Source organism: Poeciliopsis prolifica, unplaced genomic scaffold (assembly GCF_027474105.1).
Source record: "Poeciliopsis prolifica strain line A6 unplaced genomic scaffold, Auburn_PproV2 SCAFFOLD012, whole genome shotgun sequence".
Lineage (NCBI taxonomy): Eukaryota > Metazoa > Chordata > Actinopteri > Cyprinodontiformes > Poeciliidae > Poeciliopsis > Poeciliopsis prolifica.
Window position 1 is genome coordinate 11,294,300 of NW_026562387.1, and position 22,838 is coordinate 11,317,137.

Consider the following 22,838-nt stretch of genomic DNA (forward strand, 5'->3'; position numbering starts at 1 on the left):
CTGGTATGAATTGGTGGAAGAGATCATCAGTTCATCTCAATCCTCTCTTCCCTAAAATTCTGGCGAGACTTGTGAGAATAAAGTTTATTTTCTGGAGTCATGGGAAGAGTCTACGTTGTTCTGAGAAGCAGCTCATGCCATCTGTTATCACCTCAAAAAAATTATTCATCCACTTAGGTTTTGTGTTTATTGTAGAACCTTTTGAACATCAAGTGCTATTTTTTAACCGCCAGCCCATTTTTAGTTTATGTTCTATAGAAGCCCAGAACCCCTGTCCCAGTCTCATTAATAGTCTTTACCCATGTGTGTGTTTCATTTAGCCATTTCTATGGACGTTGGTGGCGATGGCGATATACCTGTTCATCCCATAACCAGGTGATGCTGGTTTGAGCCCACTCTTTGTCCGTCTCTGTGTCTTTGGACAAGACACTTCACTCGCTTTGCCTGTTGGTAGTGGTAACAAAACGCTTTACCTCTGCCAGACCGTTTCTCTGATTGTAGCTCTGGCTCTGGATGGTTTCCTTACTGACAAGGTTTCGCAAAGTCAAAGCGATTTCCTGAGTAGAAGTGAGGGTTGTTTGTAAAAAATCACTTCAGCCTTTAGAGAATTCTAGAAAAAGATGGTGGGAATGTCATAAGCATATGCTGAAAAACACAACCTCTTACAAAGAAATCCTTTTTTGTTATTAAAGAAACAACTTTTTAAAGGCCAGCAAAAGCATCAGGTGTCACTGGTTTGTTTCCATCAAGGGTTTATGTATAAGATTCATGTGGGATTAAAAAGTTTTATTAACTGGTACTCATTACAAGAAAAATCTTTTCATGTAGATATATAGTCACATGCCACTTTTTTCATACAGTAAAGTAGTAATTATGAGTGTCAGGGAAGTCGGTGCTTTCTTAGTACATTTTTATAACTCCAGGACTGTACAATATGTTACAATATATATGACTTAATGTTTTCCACTAACTATTAATAACTCCTTCCATATAAATACTCAATCTTATTTACAGCCCGTGACTTCCTAGAATCATTAAAAATTCATTTTACAAAAGCTAATTAGGACATAATGAAGCTTTCAATATTCGCGACGAGATGCTCTGTTAGTCTCTGAACCTTGGAGCTGAATGCCAAATTTCTACTCCGCTTTTTCTTTGCTGGAATCAGCCACTGCCTGTGGAGCAGCAGTGGGAGGACAGGTGGCGGTGGCAGCATTAAGAGGGGGGGCAGGAGGAAGTGGATCAGGGTCATCGATGAGGGCCTGTCTTCTCTCTTGCTCCTTGATAACTTGAATTAGACAGTAGGTCACAAACATGACAAGGACGGTAGTTACAGGGAAACCTGGAGAATGGAGAAGTTATAAATTCAAAACCATATAAAAACTCAAGTTTTGGAGTCAAGTGTTTGAAAGTAAAGTCAGAGGAAACACAGATTTAGGGAGTTTTTTAAAAGGAATATTTTAATTCTTTGGAGGCTTATTAGCCGTTTATTCAGACTGCTATCAAAGAGCAAGATGTCAGAAAGTGCTGGTCAATTTGATCCTTTGCCATTTTGTAGTTTTATGCCTTTTTACCCATTTGTAAACAAGTAAAACTGAAATCACCTTTCAGAAGCAGTCGCTTGGTGACCAACTTGACAAAATCCAAACTGTTCAGAGCCATAAGGTTGTACAGCACAATGCACCAAAAATTGAACGTGTTGAAAATGGCTCTTATGCGGCGGGACATTGCTTCTGACATAGCAGCCTGTCAAAACAAACAACAAAAAAAACAACACTTTCATATCTAAAAACAAAGAAATAAACATAAAGAATAAAACTGCAATAACTCACCTCAAAGGATGCAAATGGTTCCATGGAGAAGACCTTAGCGGTCCACAGCTCAAAGTTGAGACCAAAACAGTTGAAGAAAGCCCAGAACAGGACGACGTCGCAGGGGCCCAACCAGAGGATGGTGACTCCATAGGTGCAAAGCGTCGCCACCAGCTCCTCCACCACATTCTCATGCTTTCCGCCCAGGTAATTATAAACATACCTGAGGACACAAAAACCATCTGAACCTCCTGCATCCAGCTGGACTAATATAATGAATATTCAAGAAATCTTACTTGCACAACCAGTCATTAATTCCTCTGTCAAAATGCCTACAAAATAGAAAAAAAATTGTTTTATGTCATCCGGTTTTCAGTTTTAACCACAAGAAGGCGAGGTGTGTATGCAGAACTTACGTTTCAGAAAACACATAGAGCATAGTGATGCATTTCGGTGGTTTTGGTGGGTCCAGGTGATCCAGTCTGGACACTGTGTTGATGACTCCGAACATGACAGCTGCTTTTATCCAATCGTAGACAAGGTTGAGGTAAGCCAGACCCACTGAAAACATGCAGGTTTATTAGTTTTGTTGCGTTTTTGGGCAAGCAGAAAAAATGTCTTCCTTCCATGATACTAGATAAAACTTTAACAATCACACAAATGCTGTGGCACATACCCAAAGCCCAGTCAGAGAGGTGTTTCAGGAGCTTTATGTCAGTGGGGATGGTGAGGATGTACATGAAGTGGAAGAGGACATCCACTACGATAATGACTCCCAAATGGATCAAACCCTGCAGGCTGATGTTCCACATTTCCCTTTCTTTTCTGGTCAGGTCAGACTTATTAGCCTGCAGAGAGCAGAAAAGATATTACAATACTGTAAATCAGAAGTCCTGAACCATGGTCCCCAGACCCCACTGTCCTGCATGTTTTAGGTATTTCCCTGCTGCTGCACAACCAACTGAAATAAATAGACGATTAACAGATTTCAGCAGCAGTTGCAGGCATGCGAAGGAGCAGCGAAACATCAAAAACCTGTAGGACAGTGTGGACCAGAGTGTGGGACCACGGAGCTAGATGATTCTGACTCCTGAAGGTAGATGGATGCAGTGGATATTAGTTGTGTAAGTGATGAATACTAATGCATGTCAAGCTTGTCAAACTCGGATTTTTATTTTAAAACATAAGGAAGTGATAACTTTGCAATTTTTTTTGAAGGGCACTGTAAAAGTCTGAAAATACAATATATAATATTCACCATGAACATAAATATTAATATGCAACCTGAACACACACAATAAAAGAAACCAGTGCCATCTAGTGCACAAAATAGGAAATCCTGAAACCCTTAAAGAATTGAATGACTGTGGTCACTTAAAAGAAACTCACTTGCACGTAAAATTTGTCAAATGTCATGATGGGTCCAAAGTAGAAGAAAGGGAGGTAAAAGTTGTACTTGAGCAGCTCTAGGACGTTGTAGTTCCCATCTTTCCGTTCACAGTTTTCCAAAGCAAAACTCACGCAGCGCATGATCGTGAACCCACAGCCTCCATAGAAGAGGACATGCCGCAGCTCAAAGTCTCCTTCCACAAAACCTGCCTGTGCGGAAAACGTACAGTGATTCTGCACACCGATAGTTAAATGAGGGACTCAAAGTTTGCCAGCTGTTTCACCTGCCAGGACACGAAAGGTTCACACTTGAACGTGGCGAGGGTGCAGAGACCAGCGACGAGGCAGAGCCAGCGGATTTTCACTAAGGAGATGCTGTAGAGCAGGATGCAGTGGGACAGCATGAGGGAGACATAGGTCCAACCCATGCTGGTCCATACCGCCAGCAGACCATACACCATGTAAACCAAGGACCTGAACTGTAAGAGACATATTACACAGAAAGACTAATTTGCACTGAAAAGGAGTCAATTTTAAGTCTGCTGTCTGCTTCTTTTTCTTATTTAAAACTCATCAAATACAGGTTGAGATTAACTAATTAACGTCAACACATCAATCTGTTTTCCTATCCTCTTAGTGTTCATACAGTTGTGATCTGCAGCTGCTAACTGATTAAGAATGATCTAAAAAAATCAAATATGATTTATGGTAAAGTTTAAGCAACCTGAGGAGCCAGCATGGAGCAGATCTTGGCAAAGAGCACGTGACCAGAGAGGGCGAACAGGATGTGCTCTCTGAAGGTGGAAAACCACATCATCCACTCAAAATCTGCAGTGTCCTGTGGATAACGAACGCAAATAATTAATAATATTCCAATGATGTTAAATATCATCACTTACCATTTTTCTCCCAAAGTATCCTGGTTTCACACTGGCTTTAAATGTCTTTCTGTTTACATTGGCTGAAAAACATGACAGCAGGATGGAAGTGAGAATAAAATATGTTAGCGACAAAAATAATGAGTAATTGCAAATTTAATGTCACAGAACTTGGTTTATTATGGCAAATATATGTTTCAGTTGTTCTGAATGTACATCTGTTCTTATGAGACTTAAACAAAGGGTTCAACATGGAACAGTTTTCTTTTTGTCCTCTGTGATATTAATAGTGACACCCGATCTACTGAGTATGCTCAGCGAAGCTCTGACTCCTTTGTGTCACACTGAGAAACTAACATGAAATATTAAATGAATATGTGCCAGCAAACATCAATAATATGCTGGTGAGTTTTTACATTTTTGTGAAACTAAATGACCACATGCACAACTTTAACACTTGTAACCACTGTGTGTGTCAGCGTAGGGTATTCTTCTCATTCTATCCTGTCTTCTGTTGGGTTATAAGAGCCCATCAGCGTACTTACAGCTCGACACTTCAAAGATCCAGCTGGCTGCCCAGAACATGGCCAGACACAGCACGGTGTTGTAAAAGTAGATCTCATACTTAGGAAGTGCAGCTTTGATCCCCATGATGACAATGAGTTTTGGAGGCTAATGAGAAAAAAAACTCATATTCAATGTAGTGTGTTACATATTTAGCTAAACATTATCTCAATTAACAATATGCATTGATCCACAGGGTTTCCCCCCAGCTGCCAAAACTGAAAAATAAAGGACATGACTACCAATCACTACAGGGCTTTTAACAATTTCTTCTGCTTTCAAGCTTGTACATCAGATCTAAATGTTTCAGGTCAACACATTTCTACGGTAGAGAAAGATTACCTGAGAAAATTTACAAAAGCAGTTTTCTAATGTTAATTTTATCCATTAAAGAAGGAAAAGGCCATCCAAATCGAAATGGCCCCATGTGGAAATATAATCGCACCACTAGTTAATCATGACTTCACAGTGTTTTTTTGTTAGACTTCACTAACCACATCCGGGTCGAATTATTGCCAGACTTTTAAAATCATAATAACCTGAAAGGAACCTGTCTGACAGAATGAAGTAGGCAGAAAAGCTCAAAAAAACACTGTATAATTCCCCGATTGAAGAGAAATTCAAGAATTTAAGAGAAACAAAGGAACGGCTCTTGGTCTAGAAGAAATTAAAAATAAATTTTAAGGTTCTGACGACCTCGTTATTAAACTCGGGTGTTTCGAAGCAGAGCCGCTTCTAAAGGTGGCAGAAGACACGAGGCCTCGGTTCGAAGATCCCTGTTTTAATGCGCTTTCTCAAGACAAAAGTCAGAACATGTTTGTGCTTCCTCTTTAGTGACAGACTTTGGGAAGATGTTGGTGTCATTTTCCCTGCAGAAATTGGCAATTGCGCAGACAAAGAATCCAGGAAGATGAGGGAAATCAGACCCAACAATGCAGGTGATCTGAAGGCTTCTAATAAAGTAACTTGATAGAAGCTACTTTAATAGAGTAACTTCTACAGAGTAAGTTTTGGATTTAGTGAGCTTCAAGCCAACATTAGCATAAATATGTAATAAATAAAAAATGTAGGCTTTGAAATTACTCATAAATTAACAGCAGGGATTTTATTATGTGCTATAGAGATGCAGGAAATGCATTGATATTTTTTTTTCTAAAAGTAGCATGAGCATAACATGGACTGAATACAATAAGGAGAGTGCAATGTGTCAACAAAGTGCAGCTGTCTGCTATTTTTAACCAGACAACTCCAGTTTATTCATGCACTCCAGTAGCAATATATGCTGGACAAAATGACACAGTAAGCTTATAACGCTTTGTTTTAACCTGGACTTTCAGTTTTGATTTTCAGCGTCACAAAACGTAAATATCAAGTTAACTCTCACCCCAGTTGAGTCCCCACATTGTCTTGTGAGACAGCCTGCTGTTCAAATGCCACGCGGTCACACAGTTCACTTTGTCCTCAGCACCTGTTGTGATACTGACCTTGAACGCAGCAAGTCCCAAGAGGTTTCCCACCAAAGTTTAAGTTTGGACAGATGGATGAAAAGTCAAGTTAAAACGTGAAGAGAAAGAAAGTGGAAGAAATGTCAATTTTGTGTGGTGCTCATCCACAGCGCAGGGTGGAGAGTGGGTCCCTCTGACTCCCTGAGAGGGAGCTGCCGCTGGTTAAAGGTGACATGATGTATTTATACTTTGACCATTGACAGCAGGGGAGGGACAGGACTTCTAAATCAGTGTAATAGACTGTAGGCCATGTGATGGTTTGTCAGCTGAGCAACAGATATTCAGCATTTCTCAATTTCTTGCATGTGTACAATTTGAGAGATTTTCTGTAGGTCACCAAAATCATCTGAAGCAGTGCACACTGTAAAAACTGTCTACTTATTGCATTAAATGAAAATGCATGTTTTTCATTTTCCTCATTACCAATTCTGCTTTAAGACAGTTTAATTCTGATGCAATTGTGAGTTTCAGTCTCGATATGCATATCTCAGATTCTGAAAAAAATTGTGAGATTTTGCCTGCCGACGTCACTCCTGCCGACGAGTGACGTTTGGTTTTACGTACTGCAAAAGTATTCATTTTTTTCTTTTTTCCCCACAAAATTTGACATATTAGGACTTTCTGTGACCGATCAGCACACAGACATGAACACTAAAGCATTGCATTCATTTGTATTCGGTGTTTAGCTCCATATCCTGCTGAGACAGTTGAGGCTCAGGAGTTAAACTGATTAGGGTGTGACAGAATGACTTTCCTATATTTTATTTTTAGATGTACCACTTTTTATAAATCTTACTAAAGTCAAATCTTATTTTCAATGTTAAGCCTTGTAGATGATCTGTAAATGTCTTGTATGACTACTAATTTTATAAAAGGCTCTTATTAATCTGGGACCTTCTTGGTTTCAATTCATTTTGTATTTACAGTTCTGTTGGGGGAGGAGGGGAGTTATTTGCAAAACATTAAAACTTATGACTCCTAACTTTTAAACAACTTTACAGAAAACCTTTAAACCACAGGTGTCCAGGAAGTGCCGGCTGCTTTTATTTCAACTTGTTAAATATCGACCCATTCTGGCTGAAAACTTCAACAGTGAAAGTCTGATAGTCACTGATACCCTGATTACATTTTTCTCCCTTTTAAAAGAACAAACTGTCAAATAGATGCAAAGTTGTTCACTGACGACGTCCTGAGCAGGTGTTGCCTTAGATAAACACATTTTAGTGATTGAAGTGGGATTGGTCCACCTGTGTGGCTCATCACAAGATAACTGCAGGATTCTTCTTGGTGGTGCGTTTGCGTCGAGTCTGAAATATTTATGGAGCTGCTAGCGAAGGAAATGTGAGCTCTACTCCTCAATTGTGTCCTTTTTACTCGTCTCCTGTCCTTCAAAGATGGGATACTCGCTTTCCACTTCTGCCCAGGTCAAGGTGCCGTTGGCCAAATCGCGAACAATAACTGGCAACTTGTCAACCTGAAGACGAATGGGGGAGAAAGGCATTAATAGATAAAGTTATAATGATTTTGTAGGAACTGTGTAGATTATATGGTTGACAAAGATAATTTGAGCAATTACAAAAAAGCAGTTTTCAAATGAGCTACTTTGTAATGGGAGAAAAAGCTATATAAACCCACATGACCTAACGTGGTAACTAACCACCCTAACTGCTTATCCAGTGGTGCTTTAGCTTTACACCAAACGTATTCTGAACCAATTGAAACTGAAGTTGACAGAAAAAAAAAGAAACAGGAATGGTTGCTGTACCTCAGCCCTGATCTGCCTCATTGAATCACGGTCCCTCAGTGTGGCCGTGTGAGGCGTCTTGTTCACCGTGTCAAAGTCAATGGTGATGCCGAATGCCACACCGATCTCGTCTGTCCTAGCGTAGCGCCTCCCGATGGATCCGGAGGAGTCGTCCACCTTGTGTGACACGCCGTTTTTGGTCATGACCTCGGCTAATGTGGAGGAACATAGGAACAGTGGGTAAATATGCTGAAAAACATCAACCCTTTAATAGTTAAACTTTTAATATTAGGGAGGCACTTACACAGCTCCTTGACGAAAGGCATGAACTCTTGGTTTTGGCTCAGAGGTAAGACAGAACATTTGTATGGAGCTACAGTCGCAGGAAAGCTAAAGTACTGTAAAAAGAAATATATGGTAAACACAAAGAACAGAAAAAGCTCTAACTTTAAATAACACATGGCAAAAATGCTTTTTAAATATAAGTTTAAAAAAAATAAATGCAACATTAGCCATTGAAAAATCCATGGTTGAAGAATATATTTAACTGCTCCAAGAGTCCAAAAACTCACTTAAATGTTTTAGCAAACCATTCCATTAACTCCACTGGAAGGCGTAGTGAAATGCATAAAATAAGAATAATAAAAGCTCATCAACTAGATATTTGTGGTAGTTTGACAGCAGTATACAATTCACCCACTCTGGTTACTTAACTGAACGTACCGTTCTCTGCTCATCGCCTTCTCTGATGTGGAATGTGTGTTCAAAGATGGTGTACATGATTCTACCAATCCCAAAGGAGGGCTCAATGACACTGGGAACAACTTCCTCCACTGCAGTTGAAGGGAAATGCAAGTTACAACATTTGATGAATGGTAAATAATTCTTTTTATTCCTCAAAAGTCAACCTCACCATGCAATGTCTTCTGAAATCTCTTTACTCCGACCATGTCCTTTGTCAGTTTAAAGGTCTTCCCTTCGGTCTCGATTGTGAACTCTCTGTAGAGCAGAAATAAATTATTGACACTATGTGAAAACTATCAGTCCTATCAACATAAGAATTTCACTAACCCATTATCATTCAGCAGCTGTTCCTGCTCTGCAATGAAGCATTCGTCACACACCGCCAGATATTCCATTGCTAACTTAGCATCCTTTTTATAAGCTTTCCCAATTGCTCCTTTGTTGGGCTCAAACTGGACGACATTAACGGTTTTGTGCAGAGAGGTTAAAGGCAAATACAATTAACAGGAAAAATACTAACACTAGTACTATGTAAACTAGTAGTTTAAAGGATATAGGCTCTTTCAGAGGTTTCTCGGCAACTAGAGGGACCTTTGTGGCTCTTGCATGACACTTCAGATCGTAACAGGACCGGTCAGCACAGCCCACGATCTCAATCCAACCCTACAAAATAATGATATTTTAAGCAGCAGAACTAGGAAAAACTGCATTAATCTGAAGGTTGCACTGTATTGGAGCTTACATAGGAGGTCTTGGTTTCAGCATCCCAGCAGTCACAGGCGTAGTGAGCCATCTCGTTGTCCATGTGCTGTCGGAAACGCAGCTTATCTTTGGCAACACCGACTTTCGTCAGGTAGAGGTAGATCCTCCCAATGAAATATCCCAGGACAGAGTTATTAATCACTCCCTGAAGAAAACAGAGAAATATATCAGTTTCCATTTTAGATTGCAACTAATATCACGTTTCCACAGCTGGGCAAGAATCACAGATATTTACTTGTTCCACAGCGTCTCCCAGCTTCATGATATGGGCTGACTGGCCGCTTGTTTGGGCTTTGGATGAGTATAACATGAGGTCCAGGTCTGCCACACTGGAGAATTTAGGATGGACTTTCTCATTTGGGTCCACAAAGTGCTCGATCTCAGCCATGGTGAACTCCCTACGCAGACAGAGTAGTAGGCACATTCCAGTTTGTTCTCTCCATCCAAATGCACAACCAACAGAGTTACTAAACATTTCTATGTTAAAATTTCATAGAGATCCAGACTTAAGACGGATATATAAACGCAACTTTTAAATAAGAGTTTATTAAAATTGGCAGGAAATTTTAATAAACTGCTGCTTTCATCATCATCCAGACTTGCAAAGATGCTTAAATCCAATTCCAGGTTTTGATTTTTTTCCCCCATCCTACAACCCAAAAGAGGAATTCTGAGGATTGCTCACCGAACCCGAATGAGTCCAGAGCGAGGAGAGATTTCGTTCCTGAAGGAGTTTCCGATCTGAGCAGCGGCAAAGGGAAGTTTCCCCTGGTTGAACTCTAGGAGGCGCTTAAAGTTGAGGAAGATTCCCTGAGCAGTTTCAGGCCTCAAATAGCTGGAAATGTACATCATATTCAGAGATTTTACAATAGAACAAAAACCATTACAAACTGTCCCCACAGTTTAAATGCTTTAACACACCCTGGCATATTCCCTCCTGGTCCAATGGATGTCTGAAACATCAGATTGAATGAGATGGGAGCGGTGAGCTCATTTCCTGTGGTGGGAGACTTGACGTTGTATTTCACAAAAAGGTCTGTCAGCTCTTGTTGGGAGAAGTTGTCCAACTAAAAATGGTTTTAAAAACAATATAATCTGGTCAGAAATCATTTACTCATCGAGAAAATTAAATCTTTTTGTGGAACTGACCTGAGTGATGACACTGTCCATCTCTGCCTTTTTCTCAGCTGCACATTTCTTATCAGACATGAGCTTCTGGAGATGAGCTGCAGGCGAACAAACAAAGCAGTAAAGTTAGAATTGAAGACAACCATTACTGACCAGTTTACAAGATGAAAATTGTTAAGCGCAGTCAGTAAACCATTAAAAGAAGAATCTATTAGTTTTAATTCTTAATGAGTCAAGAGTTCACGTTTAAAAACTCATTTCTTAACCTTAAGTAGTGTTTTTACCTTTCAGAAGGTGGTCAGCCCTGAAGCATTCGCCATTTTTGACATCTTTCACCATATAGTCTGCAAACTTTTCCACATGTCCAGATGTCCTGGAACAAAGCATAGCAAGAATGAGCTTCAAGGAGGAAATTCAAACCACAGTCAAGTGTATCTGCAACCGGGCTATGGAGCGCTGCTGTAGCTGCAGGTTCCATGCATAAAATCGCAGAAGTTCATATGCGCCCGTCAATAAAAACCTACAGCTCGGCACTTTTAGCCGACTCTAGGAACCACAAGGCGCTTTCAGCAGAGGCAGTGATTGAATGCAAAACAACATTTTCTGACTTTAGTCAAAGAAAAAAAAAGAAAAGAAAAGAAGTCAAATAAACAATTTGGCTTTTTCTGTAGATTACATCAAGGGATATGAGACGAAATGTTAGAATTTAAAATTGTATGTCTGCACTTTAATTGAGCTTACTAAGAGAGATAAATCAGATGGATGTGCAGAAGTAATCGTAAACATTTCTGTTGCATGAATAAGGCTTCCAGCACTGCAACAGTGCACCTACTTGAGGACAGGTTCAGGAGTCAGCATGGTGCAATCGATCTCCAGGATCTGCTCCTCCTGGATGAAGTGCTGCCTCCACATCTGCAGGATGTTGTTCTTCAGGGCACAGCCAACAGGGCCAAAGTCATACAGGCCGCTCACACCTGAGGAACGGTTACCAATCAGAAACACAAATATAATCTTTTTTTTTATTTGACCACCTAACACAAATTCACTGAATCCTTTAACATGTTTTTATTAGAAAATTTAACAGATTTCCAGACAAAATTTCCCACTATTTTTAGTTTATCTTCACTTAAAAATACAAACATCACTAAGAATTTCTGCAGACTAGCTTAGATTGAAAAACCAGCGAAACCAGACACTAGCTGAAGGACACAAGGTATTGAAAGGAAGGACAGCATCAGTAAAAAGAAAGATCTCAAGAAAAAGAACGAAAAGTATGCAAGCATCATTTAAGTATTTTCATCCCCAGAAAATTACAGTTCTTAAAATAACCATAAAAAAAATCTCACAATTGCCCACTCTACTAGTAGCTATGTAACACGTTACCTCCGTAGATGGCAAAGGCCTGATCATAGAAGAACCGCCTCTTCAGGGTGTCCTCCATCTTGGTTCTGTCAACAATATCATCTTTGGGTTGCAGCGACAGCTCCTGTGAATGTCACAGCACCTTTTTATGTCAGAGCGTTGCACACGTACAAAAGGTAGGATGCAAGCGAGGCTGCTCAACAAAATGGATCAAAACAGCTTAAACACGAACCTAAAGTAGAATCAGTGTAAGCCCAGAAACCATCTGATTTCAGCATGTTGCAGAAATAAGATGGTTGTTTAATAACTACTGTTTGGATGTAAGGCGTTTCTATAAGAAACGTCTCTGGACTGTCATTTGTGGTGAATGGGTGAAAATTTCACATTTGAGCAAAGTGGAGATGATCATCCAGGTTTACTGAATGCACACTCAAAAGCCCAAAACTATTAATACTCTGCAACAGATTGCATGAGATTTGAAGGTGAATTTGTGAACATGGAGTAATTCTGTCGAATGCATTCTGATCAAAATCAGATCAAGACCACAAGTGATTTACCTTGGCCTCTAAAGTCCTCTTTCTCGCTTTCAATTCTGCGACGGCTTTGGTCACATCCACATCAGGAGCTCCTTCCTCCTTCATTTTGCGTACCAGGTCCCCCTGTGGAAAATAATTAGAGCAAACCCCTCAGACGGCTACAGGCGCCACTGGGCTCCAGTTTGGGCCCGTTTTACAAAGCTAAAGGCCGATTGTAGATGTGGAGTTTTGGCACCAGCCTCCTTTCTGCACTCCACCCTGTAGCTAACTCCTGTCTGCAGCTGCAGCAGCGGCTCAACGTGGCAGACAGCATATGATTGTCAGCTAGCAGCAGCTAGCTTCGTTAGCTGCTTATGCACTGACAGTTTGTATCAGGCGGTATATACACAAGTGTTTCATTGTTAAAACTGAATTGTACGGGGCCACTCTGTTACCTAATAGTGAATAAAAGCACATAGATCAGCTGTACCTGTTCTTTGACTGCCTGCCTCAAAGGGGCGAGAATCTCCTCAAAGTTGCCGTCCCCCATGGTTTGTCCTTCCGTGAGCTGCTGCCAGAGGCTCCTCTGCTTCTTACCGCACAGGCAGACCGACGCTGAAAACGGTCTTCTTCCGGGTGGATAGCGGAGTGACAGCCGGACGAAGCGGGCCGGGAAGAGCGGGCAGAGGGAGGGGATGTCGGTGGTCCTCAGCAGGGCTGATGCAGCGCTGCGGAGAAGAAGCATGGACCGGTGAACTGCAATCACAGGAGAATGATGAAATCTCTGGAAATAAGTAAACACCGCCTCCAGCCCGGGCTCGGCACTTTCGCTACAAATCACACCCGATGATTAGGAACCCATCTGCAGATTCGTTGAAAACTGTAATACTTTTTTTTAAAATTATTTCTACTAAAATTACAGGGAAAAAAAATCTAGTAAAAAATAAAATTCTTCGGGGTTCAAGTCCAAAATCGGTTGTGGAGAATATATTTGTTCAGGATCGCTTAAAAGTAACATGCATAACAATATCAGAAATATTTTGTAACAGGTGGCGCCACCAGGTGTCGCTCCCTCCACAGCCTGAGCTTCCATAGAAGGGAAGCTGGAGGGGTGGAGGCCAAGTGTCAATTTCCTGTGTGGGACCAGGTGTGTGTGTGTGTGTGTGTGTGTGTGTGTGTGTGTGTGTGTGTGTGTGTGTGTGTGTGTGTGTGTGTGTGTGTGTGTGTGTGTTGGGCCCATGCGTTCCTTTGTTCACTGCCTGTGGTAGGTTTGGAGGAAAGCTGTTTTTAAATCAACCCTCTTAAATAAGTATGTGCTGATGAACACCAGAACATCATTAATAGTGTGGCCCTGTATAAAATCACCACGTTGGCGCATACTTATTTAAGAGGATCGATTTATGCCTACCACAAACCTACCACAGCCAGCAAAAAGTGGAACGCGTGGGGCCAACACACACCTGGTCACACAGGAAATTGACACTTGGCTCTATAGAAGCTCAGGCTCTGGAGGGTGCGACACCTGTTACAATTTCATAAAAAAGAGGGCTAAGGCCACAAATTAAACTGAAACTTGTAAAATGAAATGAAAACTAAATAAAACGAGAACATAACGCAAAAAGAAATTTGTTAAAATACTTTCTTTTGTGCATTCTTTAGAGCTTTGAGCCAGTTTTGTTTTTATTTGCTGTTAGGGCTGGATAATAAATTAATACAAAATTTATATTGCTGTACACATGTGATCAATACAATAGATCTGTTTGAATATCTCGCACTGCATTTTGGGAGATGAAGGCAGAGGAAATGCTTCGGCTGCTCAACCTCTCACAGCAAGCTAACCGAGGTGAGTGGCATCAACTTAACTCACTCCCCCCTCAACCAACAACCTGATGAAACTTCTGCAGGTTCAGATTTGGCTAACATGCCTCAAACTGTTTAAAAATAAACAATAGCATCAAGTGAAAACTGGATAAAACAAGAAAGCTAATTTCATCTATTTAAAACAAACAAAAAAAACAATCGCTAATTATTGATATCGCCAATTATCGATATCAACTGATATCAATTCATATCGATAATGGCCAGATAAAACATTCTATCCATCTTTGGGCGACTAACAAAGGTCCTTCAGAAGATCTGATCAAATACACCAGATGACTTTAAAAGGCTTCAGGGACCTGTGGCTGTTTGGAGGATGAATTTTAATGATCAAGAGACAACTGAAAACTCTTCTATTGTACAATCAATGCCAATATACTCCCTTTTTTTTCTAAGATTATATTTTAGCACTACTGTCACAAGACAGCAAATGAACAGAGAAAGAAGGGGGGAAATCATGCAAGCAAGGACCTCTGGGTCAGGAATCGAACCCATGACTACTCCCCATTTATACTTTTTATCATATGTTTGTCTTACTAAGCTTTATGGATAGTTTTTTTTTCTGCGAAAATTATGTTTGTGATATAGTCAGATGTTTGTTTTGATTCCCAGGTTATTTTGAAAGCATGTTGTTGTGTAGAATATGCAGTAATTGCTTTCAGTCACTAGAGGGCACTGAAAACAAGCTCTGCTCAGGCTCACAGATCTGTAATAACAGCCTTTCCTTTCAGCGCTGCTGCATCTGAGGTGAAAGTTGAGCTCATTCATTGCAATTTCAGCTGAAATTTGGAGTGAAGTAGGAATACTGAAGATTACTGGATCAAACAGACACATTTAACTGGTTCAAATCCCAGACTCAAACTTGAAATGTACAATGCCTTTCTTCTACTGTCTTCTCGAGTTACCTGATAAGTATATCGATTCTACCTGTTTGTAATTTGATCTTTTCTGAATTTTGTACTTTTAAAAACCACCATTGTGTTCTGTTTGTCGGTCTGTCACATCAAATCACTGTGAAACACACATTTAGAGGTTTTTATTGTAACAAACAAAATGAGAAAAAGTTCAAAATACTTGAAATCTTTCCAAGGGGTTGTCAGTTATCATTTCCAGTACAAGTAATACAATGACTGAAAATAATTTTTACATTTGAACAAATGTAAACCGACTCTCTACGTTGTAATTCTAGTAATAGTAGCTCTTTACTTACTACTGATCACAATAAAATATATGAATACCATCAGCGGTGAAAATGCCATGTGTTTAGGTGATTATAAAAGCTCAAACATTTCATTCCTTATTTATTGGATCTGCAACCTACATCATGCAGTGAAGTTTTGTATGTCATCAGATTTCAATTATCTGTCCAGTCTGGGCAGACTCAGTAACCTGAGATGGATTGAACATGATTGTGCAAAGTAGCTGTGAGAGCTGTGTCGTGGTGTCAGTTGTACACATTCGCCGTTGTGGGCCACCAGGACACGGCCCCTGACCCACATTGAGAGCAACGTGTCGGCAAGGAGATTACACACTAATTAGGAGCAGCATCAGTAGATGACAGCCCGCACCTACCACTGTTTCCCTTCTGTCCGTACGCCATCATCAGACACTCATTTCCCAGGTGGGGTCCTTTAGGGGCAATGTGTTCCTGGGCTCCATTAAAGGGAACAGCTGATGTGACTAGGGAAGGTGAGTGAATGCGTCACCACTGGCAGTGGACCAGAAAACCACTTTATCTCCCCTGCTGTTGTTCTACAGCCCATTGAGGTTGAAGCTGTACGAGTCCTGCTTGTTTCATAGGGGATTAACAGGGTAAAGGTCTTAACATTGATTAACACTAACGTTGTACACTAATTTAGAAATGAAAAGACATGTTAGGAGGCTCTTTAATTTGAAACAATATGGAAGCAAAAAACCAACGTCTAAAGAAATGCCAGTGATCAAAATTTATGGCTGCGCACACAAATCAAAAATCAAGTCTAGCATTCAAAATAAAACAGTATTTAAGATCTTATTTGAGGTCCAAGATAATGTGTGAGAAAAACTTCTGTTTCTTTTAAGCCATACGCAACAAGACACACACCTTTCTTTAGATGATGTTTTATTTCTTAAGACCTTTTAGCCTAATGTTGTCGGACAGGTTCAGATGGTTGTATGCGTGCATTTTTTCAAAATGTTGCTTAAAATTCATTTGTGCTCATTTATAGAGCGGTTGAAGGAGAAAACACTATTTGGAGATTGTCCTGTTTGGTTATGCACTGTAATGTGGAATCCCTCACACACCATGGTTAAACATCTACAGTTTCAAAACTTTTTGAGACTCCAACTGGTTTTATTTCTGGATTCGCTTCTCCAATAATCGTGCCCATCAAATCTGACCACCCTGTAACTGCTGAAGAAACTTAATTGCTGATTGTATTTAGTTAAACTGCAAACAGAACTTATACCACTGTTACAAAAGGACGAGTTTTGTTGGGTATTTGTAATTCCTGTATGAGTAATTAGGTGAACTCTGAAGGCAGCTGATCACAATATATTCTGCTAAAAGGCAGCAAATACAAATGCACGCCACACTTTTCAGGTTTACATTTGTAAAGAAAAAAAAAACACCTTGAAAACCAAGTATAATTTCCCTCTTCACAATTATACACTACTTTGCGTTGGCCTTTCACTTGCAGAAAAGCTCCAGAAGACATTGAAGCTTCATTTTTGTGACTTGAAATGTTTGAGAAACTTCAGTGGTTATGGATACTTGTTATGTTTGGCACTGGAAGTATCCAAACATTATCTTTAAATATAAACGAATTAAAGTATTTCTCATCTCATTTTTTTAAGTCAGAAAAATGTCACATAAAAAAAAAAGAGAGAGAGAGAGAGAGAGAGAGAGAGGGAGTCGGACAAACAGGCTTGTTATTCGTCATACACTTCACTGTATCGCAGCCACGCTGGAGGCGCGTTGATGTGGCGCGCAAGCCTGTAGCAGGCAGAAGGACGGACGGTCGCCATCTCTGGGTAAACACTGTAACCATATTACGCAGTTGATGTTGTAGTGCGTGGACTGAAGCCGGAACGCACAGCTTCTACAGCAGCAGCAGCTACAGCCGCGGCAGAAGGCGGGGGCTACGCTGCCCGCTGCAGCAGCGACCACAGAGGACACATACGGCGGCTTCAGAGCAGGACTGACGCTTTTGTTTGTCTCTCGCACGTCGGAGCTGTCACTTGACGTCTGAAAGCGATTCTTGGTGCGCTTTCATCTCCCCGAACTGTTTTTTTTTTTCTTTCCTCCCCCTCCAGTGTTTTTTGAGCGGACGGGACTTGCACGGTTCCAGTGAAATGGGATTTTAATGGTGCACGTAGCAGCAGCAGCAGCAGCCTGTGCACAGCCGGGGGACCGTAGCTGGAGCAGCGCGCCCGGTGATGATCGCCGAAGAATAAAGCGGTGCAGCCGAAGGGGCGCAACATCTCGTTTCCATGGACAACACGTCCATAATAACACAGGTTGCAAATCCGAAAGAGGAGGAGAGCATCTCATCGAGTCAAGATAAAGGTAAGCCCGTGCAGAAATGTCCATTGACTCAACGTGTTCTTTTATTTTGGTGTTTGTTTGTTTTTATGGCGTTTGGTTATTTATTTCTGGATTCTGCCGTCTGCGCGGCGACAGTCTGTGCAGATCTGTCGCCCTCCGTGCAAAGAGGAATCTCCAGGACCGCAATAGCAAAACAGGGTCGACGTAAAATCCTCCATTGTTTGGGTGAAGCAGGGAAACATTACCCACCAAAACCAGCCCGTTCACCCCCGATTCGGCTGGGAGCGCGCTGCAACTTTCTTATGGCTTCATTTCGTTGCCACCACGCACACGTTTAATATGAACTCAATTAAATCATGTGTATTTTCCACCCCCTCCTCAAGTGTGAGGGTTTACTACAGGGGGGCGGGTACAGCATCACCTTCTCCTTTACACTGCTCACAAATACATGCCAGCATCAACAGGAGTGCAGATCTGCCACTACTACTGGGAAACTAACGCAATGAATTGATCGAAATTCACGGGAACATATTGTGCTATGCTGCGACCAGGGGCGCCCCTAGAAACTTTTCTAAGGGGTGGCCAGATGGTGACCGCTGATAATCGTGGGGCAGCATCGCAAAAGTCACAACAGATGTTATTTATTTATTTATTTATTTATTTATTTGTTTTTTTTAAAAATTAAATAAATAAACAAACTGGAGCTAAATGTGTGCAAATAGGCAAGAGTGGCAAACCATTAAAAGCTAAACAGATATTACAGTTAAGTCATTAAACATAAATAAGATAAATTGTGCAGCAAGCTGAAATACATCAAGAACACCAATAGAGAAATAAATGAATAAGGCAGTGCATGTTCAAATATTTACCAACTGCTGCTGCTGCTGCAAAAAACAACATAAGCATCATCAGTTCTCTTTTAATATACTCCATGAGGAACAGTCGCTGTACAAACGTCAACCTCCACCTGCATAAAAACAACAGCTGAGCAGCTTCTGTGCAGATCACAGAAGCTGAGAGACAGCACTTTTTTTTCTATTTTTGTGCAACAATTGTTGTAAAGAGACTAAAGGCAGATCTTCCTTGTTAGTCAGGGGGTTTCATCAACATTTGAAGTGCATTTATTAGCCAATGGTCATGACAAAACAGTTTTCGAGTAACACAGGTTGACTTAGTGGCTGACATTCCCTCATTAGCACCCATCTCAGCGAGCCACAGGGTGCTGGGAGGCCAGAGGGACCACAGTGTCCTGCTACACTCACTGCTCTCCTTGGAGAAAAAGCTCACCTTTTGGTATCATCAGAATTTTGTGGCCAATTTGAGATAATGGTTTATGCAGCGTTTGTCCTGTGGAGGATGATCTTTGGAGTATTCTGTTTTAGATTAAAAAAAAAACTGTAAAAATATACGAGAAGATTTAAGAGCGCACACAGACACACCACATGCGTATACACATATATATTTATGTGTGTATGTACACACATCACTTACTTCACACAGAAGGATGTTATAACACTTTTATTTCTGCTAATTATATCAGCATATCACGTTGAAGATAATTTAAGATTAGAATATTACATCAGACCAATAATATCTGGGTTGTACTAACAATGTTCTCGCTAAAAAGTGCTGCTGTTTACCTGGTAGTGCTGAGATAAGATGTGTTCACTGACTGGAAAAATGAGGATCTTGGGTCTTTTGACCAGTTGGTCAAAGAAAAACACTTTTCACACGTTGAATCAAAATCCATGTTTATGGATTGTTGTACTTGAGTTCATACATTTTGAACTAAATTTAATTAGGCAAAGATATTTGTGTAATCTTTATTCTATTCACAAAATGTTTGTTTATTTAGAACGCCAAAAGTCTTGATTACCTCGCCATCCCATTGTTTCCAATTTTCTTCTCCAAGGAGCTCAATGTAATTAATGAAATTTCCACTTAAAACAATTGCCAACAAAGAAATGTAAAATGTTTTTTTTTCTTTTCTGTCTTATTTTAATCTCTAATTCAGAATTCCCATGCTTTGTTCAGAGCATTTGCTCGTCTTGAACTGTGAATCCCAGGGCGCATGTGAAATCTGATAATTAATCTGGAGGCATCAAATGCGGGTTCAGCCGCTGACCAGAGACGACTTAAAACACTAACACACACACCTTCTCGAATGACTGCTATTTAGATTTACATTAACAGCTTAATTCATAATCACTTTCACTCATGTTGCTGTGAAGAGCAAAATGAAAGCCAATTACAAAGATGTGTTTAAAGTTCAGTAATACTAACACCATTAGCAAAAAAAAAACACAGTAAAACAAAGAAAGATAAAAAAGAGAACAATATTAAATACCCTCAAATGTAAAAGAAAAACAACAAATACATTCATGACAGATATGAGTCTTTCATTTTGACTAAAAATTTAATAAACACTGGTTACTTAATTACTTACAGTACATACAGGTTAATATTGAAAGGAAACTGTTGGTGTATGGCATTAAAGCACACCCCAATCTTAAGCTAAGTTCAACTAGAAACAGGCATATTTGTTTTTATGTCAACTTTAAGACATTGTTGACTCATGTAATTCCTGGCCTTTAGCCAGTACAGTCATACCTGGTTTTAACACACACTACCTAATACTTAACACTATAATTAAAGTGTTCACCAGGGAATGGTGTTATGTAATAACTGGTTGTGTTATGGTACTACGTAATTATACCCAAACATTCAGATGTGGGCCTTTTAATTTGGCGTGTGCATCCCGAACGAACACAGCTTTTTTTTTTTTTTTTTTTAAAACCATAATACATACCTTGTGGCCGAGCAATGTCGTCATTGCCCAATGAGCAAGCTTAATGTGCATGCTCTCCATTTTAATACTTTGTTTGCGAATTGTTACGGTAGTATTACAGTGCCATATACATTTGGTGAAAATAAATGTTTTCATTCACCAAAACAAATGCTTTCATTTCACAAATCGATGCCATATTTGTGAAGAAATAAAAACAAACAGATTTTTTTGATTTGGCAAATTAAAATCATTCTGCAATTGTTTTGGAAGGTGATCTCCTTTGTGGTTTGCCCACTTGTATGCATGAAATGTAGTAGTCCAACACTGGATATGTTGTACAACAGGTCATTCTGTAAACTCATTCAGAACATACTCACTATGATAACCGCTGATTTAAAGTAATTTGACTATTTTCTGCACATCATTCTATCTAATTAAATGTGGTTTCATGACTTGGATAATCAATATCTGTCAACAGGGGTTGATGATCAGATGTGTTGATTTTCATCTTTTTCAGTAATTAATATACATTTATAAATACGTTGTAAGTGACATTTGAGCATTTTTTAAAAATGTCTATTTGTTTCTCATGATTCATGAAAGTACTAAACTGCAATAGTTTAACTGACTAAATTTCAACATGAAGGTAGGAAATGGGGGTACAAATTGGTAAAGGGGCAAACTGACCCATAGCCAAAATATTTACATCGTCCCTCAAGCTTTTGTCAGCTTTTGATCCCCACAACTAGCTGAAAACAAACACACTCTCAGTCAGTCAGTATAACCGAGGGGGGTGTAGCCAGGGGGCTTCATGGATGGAGTCCCTGCCCTTCACTTCCCGGCTCTGCCAAAGCTGACGGCAAACAGCACTCGTTCTGCAGGTTCCCTCTGTGACCTGCCTGCCGTGAGGCCGAAAAATGAATACACGCTTTCACATGTTGAATATTTCAGAGCATTATATGGCTATTTTTGCTCGACTAATTTTGTGCTACTCACTGGAAGAAGTCATGCCATATAAGACCTATGTTTGAGTTTCTTCTAAACATTTCATTAGGTGCAGATTCACCTTTTCTGTTAAACAGATTTACTTAATCACAAGTGCTTGTATGGAGCTTGTGGTGGGGCAGTACTTCTCTTTTCAATGTGCTCACATTTCAAAGATAGATTTCTATCTATGGTCACTGAATTAGGTAGCCACAGTTTTCATAGTATGATGCAATGAGATGTAATTGCTGGACTAACAAAAAGGGGAGGGGAGAGTCATGAGGCGGCTGGCCGAACTCTCACTTAGTAATTCGCTCTGGCTTTTCCTAATCTAACAGTCAAAGCAGGTGTCAATGGACAAGCTATTTACCTTAATCAGATCAGATTAAATCTGACTTTAGCTCTTCACGTTTTAAGGTGTGATATCTGTCAGGCAGGCCACACAGCAATTTTGAAAGCAGATGAATGGAGCCATTGCACATCGATTTATTTATTGATCATCTTTTTGAATTTTCCTTAATATTTGTTGCTTATCAGAGAAGATTAAGTCTAATCTGGAGTTTCATGAACTGAGAGCTTCTTTCACACCGTTGTGGCTATTTGCTATTTGTGAGTTTACTCAGGAATCCTTAGTAAATACACTTAAAAAAAACATTATCCTGAAAATAAAAGCAAAAGCAAATGACTTTCTGAATGGGAATAGTGTAAATTATCTTAAACTGAAATGGTCATTTTTACCCTGGGGTTACAACTATAGACACAGGGTGATATTTTAAATACCAAACAGAATAGAAATGAGACGTTTGCATGGTTAAAAGACATATCATTGTTTGATATAAAACTGAAGTAAACATCTTCTGTTTTACTGTTTTTAAACAATTTGGGAAAACTTGTATAGCTCAATGGCTTTCCATGTTTTTGTTAGCTTACTTCACAAAATTTTAATTCAGTGGAAGCATGCCTGTGGATAGATTTTAAGGCAAAACATTGTCTTCCTTGTGTGAAAATGGAATACTGAAAAAAATGATCAGTTAGGAAAAAATCAATCAATATAGAAGATAACTGTCAACCTCCACATGTCTGGTTCCTCTATTCGCATTCCCCGGAGAAACAAGGAAAGAAAAACACTGAAGCTGTAATTATATATTAATCTTGAAAAAGCCTCTGATTTCATGCGCAATTGGTTTTTGAGGTTATTCCTGGAACCCGATGCTGCACATTACTAAAGTGTTTATGATGAGGGGACCACACCTGCAGAAG

The 22,838-nt window shown here is 39.9% G+C and overlaps 3 protein-coding genes and 1 non-coding gene across 4 annotated transcripts in view; 1 reads left to right on the top strand and 3 right to left on the bottom strand.

Moving 5' to 3' along the window:
- Positions 1–771: 771 nt before the first annotated feature.
- On the bottom strand, positions 772–7,078 carry hhatlb (hedgehog acyltransferase like, b). Its single transcript, XM_055037296.1, has 12 exons — positions 6,127–7,078; positions 4,624–4,750; positions 4,100–4,161; positions 3,925–4,038; positions 3,485–3,679; positions 3,201–3,410; positions 2,488–2,659; positions 2,228–2,372; positions 2,108–2,143; positions 1,833–2,034; positions 1,605–1,746; positions 772–1,342 (listed from the first exon to the last, which is right to left on the bottom strand). The coding sequence occupies exons 2-12, from the start codon at positions 4,727–4,729 to the stop codon at positions 1,140–1,142; spliced, it is 1,587 nt and encodes a 528-aa protein (XP_054893271.1). The 5' UTR covers positions 4,730–4,750; positions 6,127–7,078; the 3' UTR covers positions 772–1,139.
- A 91-nt stretch (positions 7,079–7,169) lies between these two features.
- gars1 (glycyl-tRNA synthetase 1) lies at positions 7,170–13,192 on the bottom strand. The gene is made up of 17 exons (XM_055037297.1): positions 12,893–13,192; positions 12,445–12,546; positions 11,909–12,011; positions 11,358–11,499; positions 10,810–10,898; positions 10,547–10,623; positions 10,319–10,464; positions 10,083–10,232; positions 9,633–9,795; positions 9,378–9,542; positions 9,191–9,298; positions 8,963–9,108; positions 8,805–8,890; positions 8,615–8,724; positions 8,196–8,289; positions 7,913–8,103; positions 7,170–7,621 (listed from the first exon to the last, which is right to left on the bottom strand). The coding sequence occupies exons 1-17, from the start codon at positions 13,145–13,147 to the stop codon at positions 7,496–7,498; spliced, it is 2,253 nt and encodes a 750-aa protein (XP_054893272.1). The 5' UTR covers positions 13,148–13,192; the 3' UTR covers positions 7,170–7,495.
- Positions 10,953–11,087, bottom strand: LOC129365001 (small nucleolar RNA SNORA84). Its single transcript, XR_008606496.1, has one exon. It is a non-coding gene; the product is annotated as a small nucleolar RNA SNORA84 (small nucleolar RNA).
- Positions 13,193–17,221: 4,029 nt separating the features above from the next.
- ctdspla (CTD (carboxy-terminal domain, RNA polymerase II, polypeptide A) small phosphatase-like a) overlaps positions 17,222–22,838 on the top strand; it is a 28,617-nt gene continuing 23,000 nt past the window's right edge. Inside the window, exon 1 of the mRNA XM_055037197.1 lies at positions 17,222–17,827. Within this exon, the coding sequence (XP_054893172.1) occupies positions 17,752–17,827 (76 nt within the window). The 5' untranslated portion in view covers positions 17,222–17,751. The remainder of the gene's footprint in view (positions 17,828–22,838) is intronic.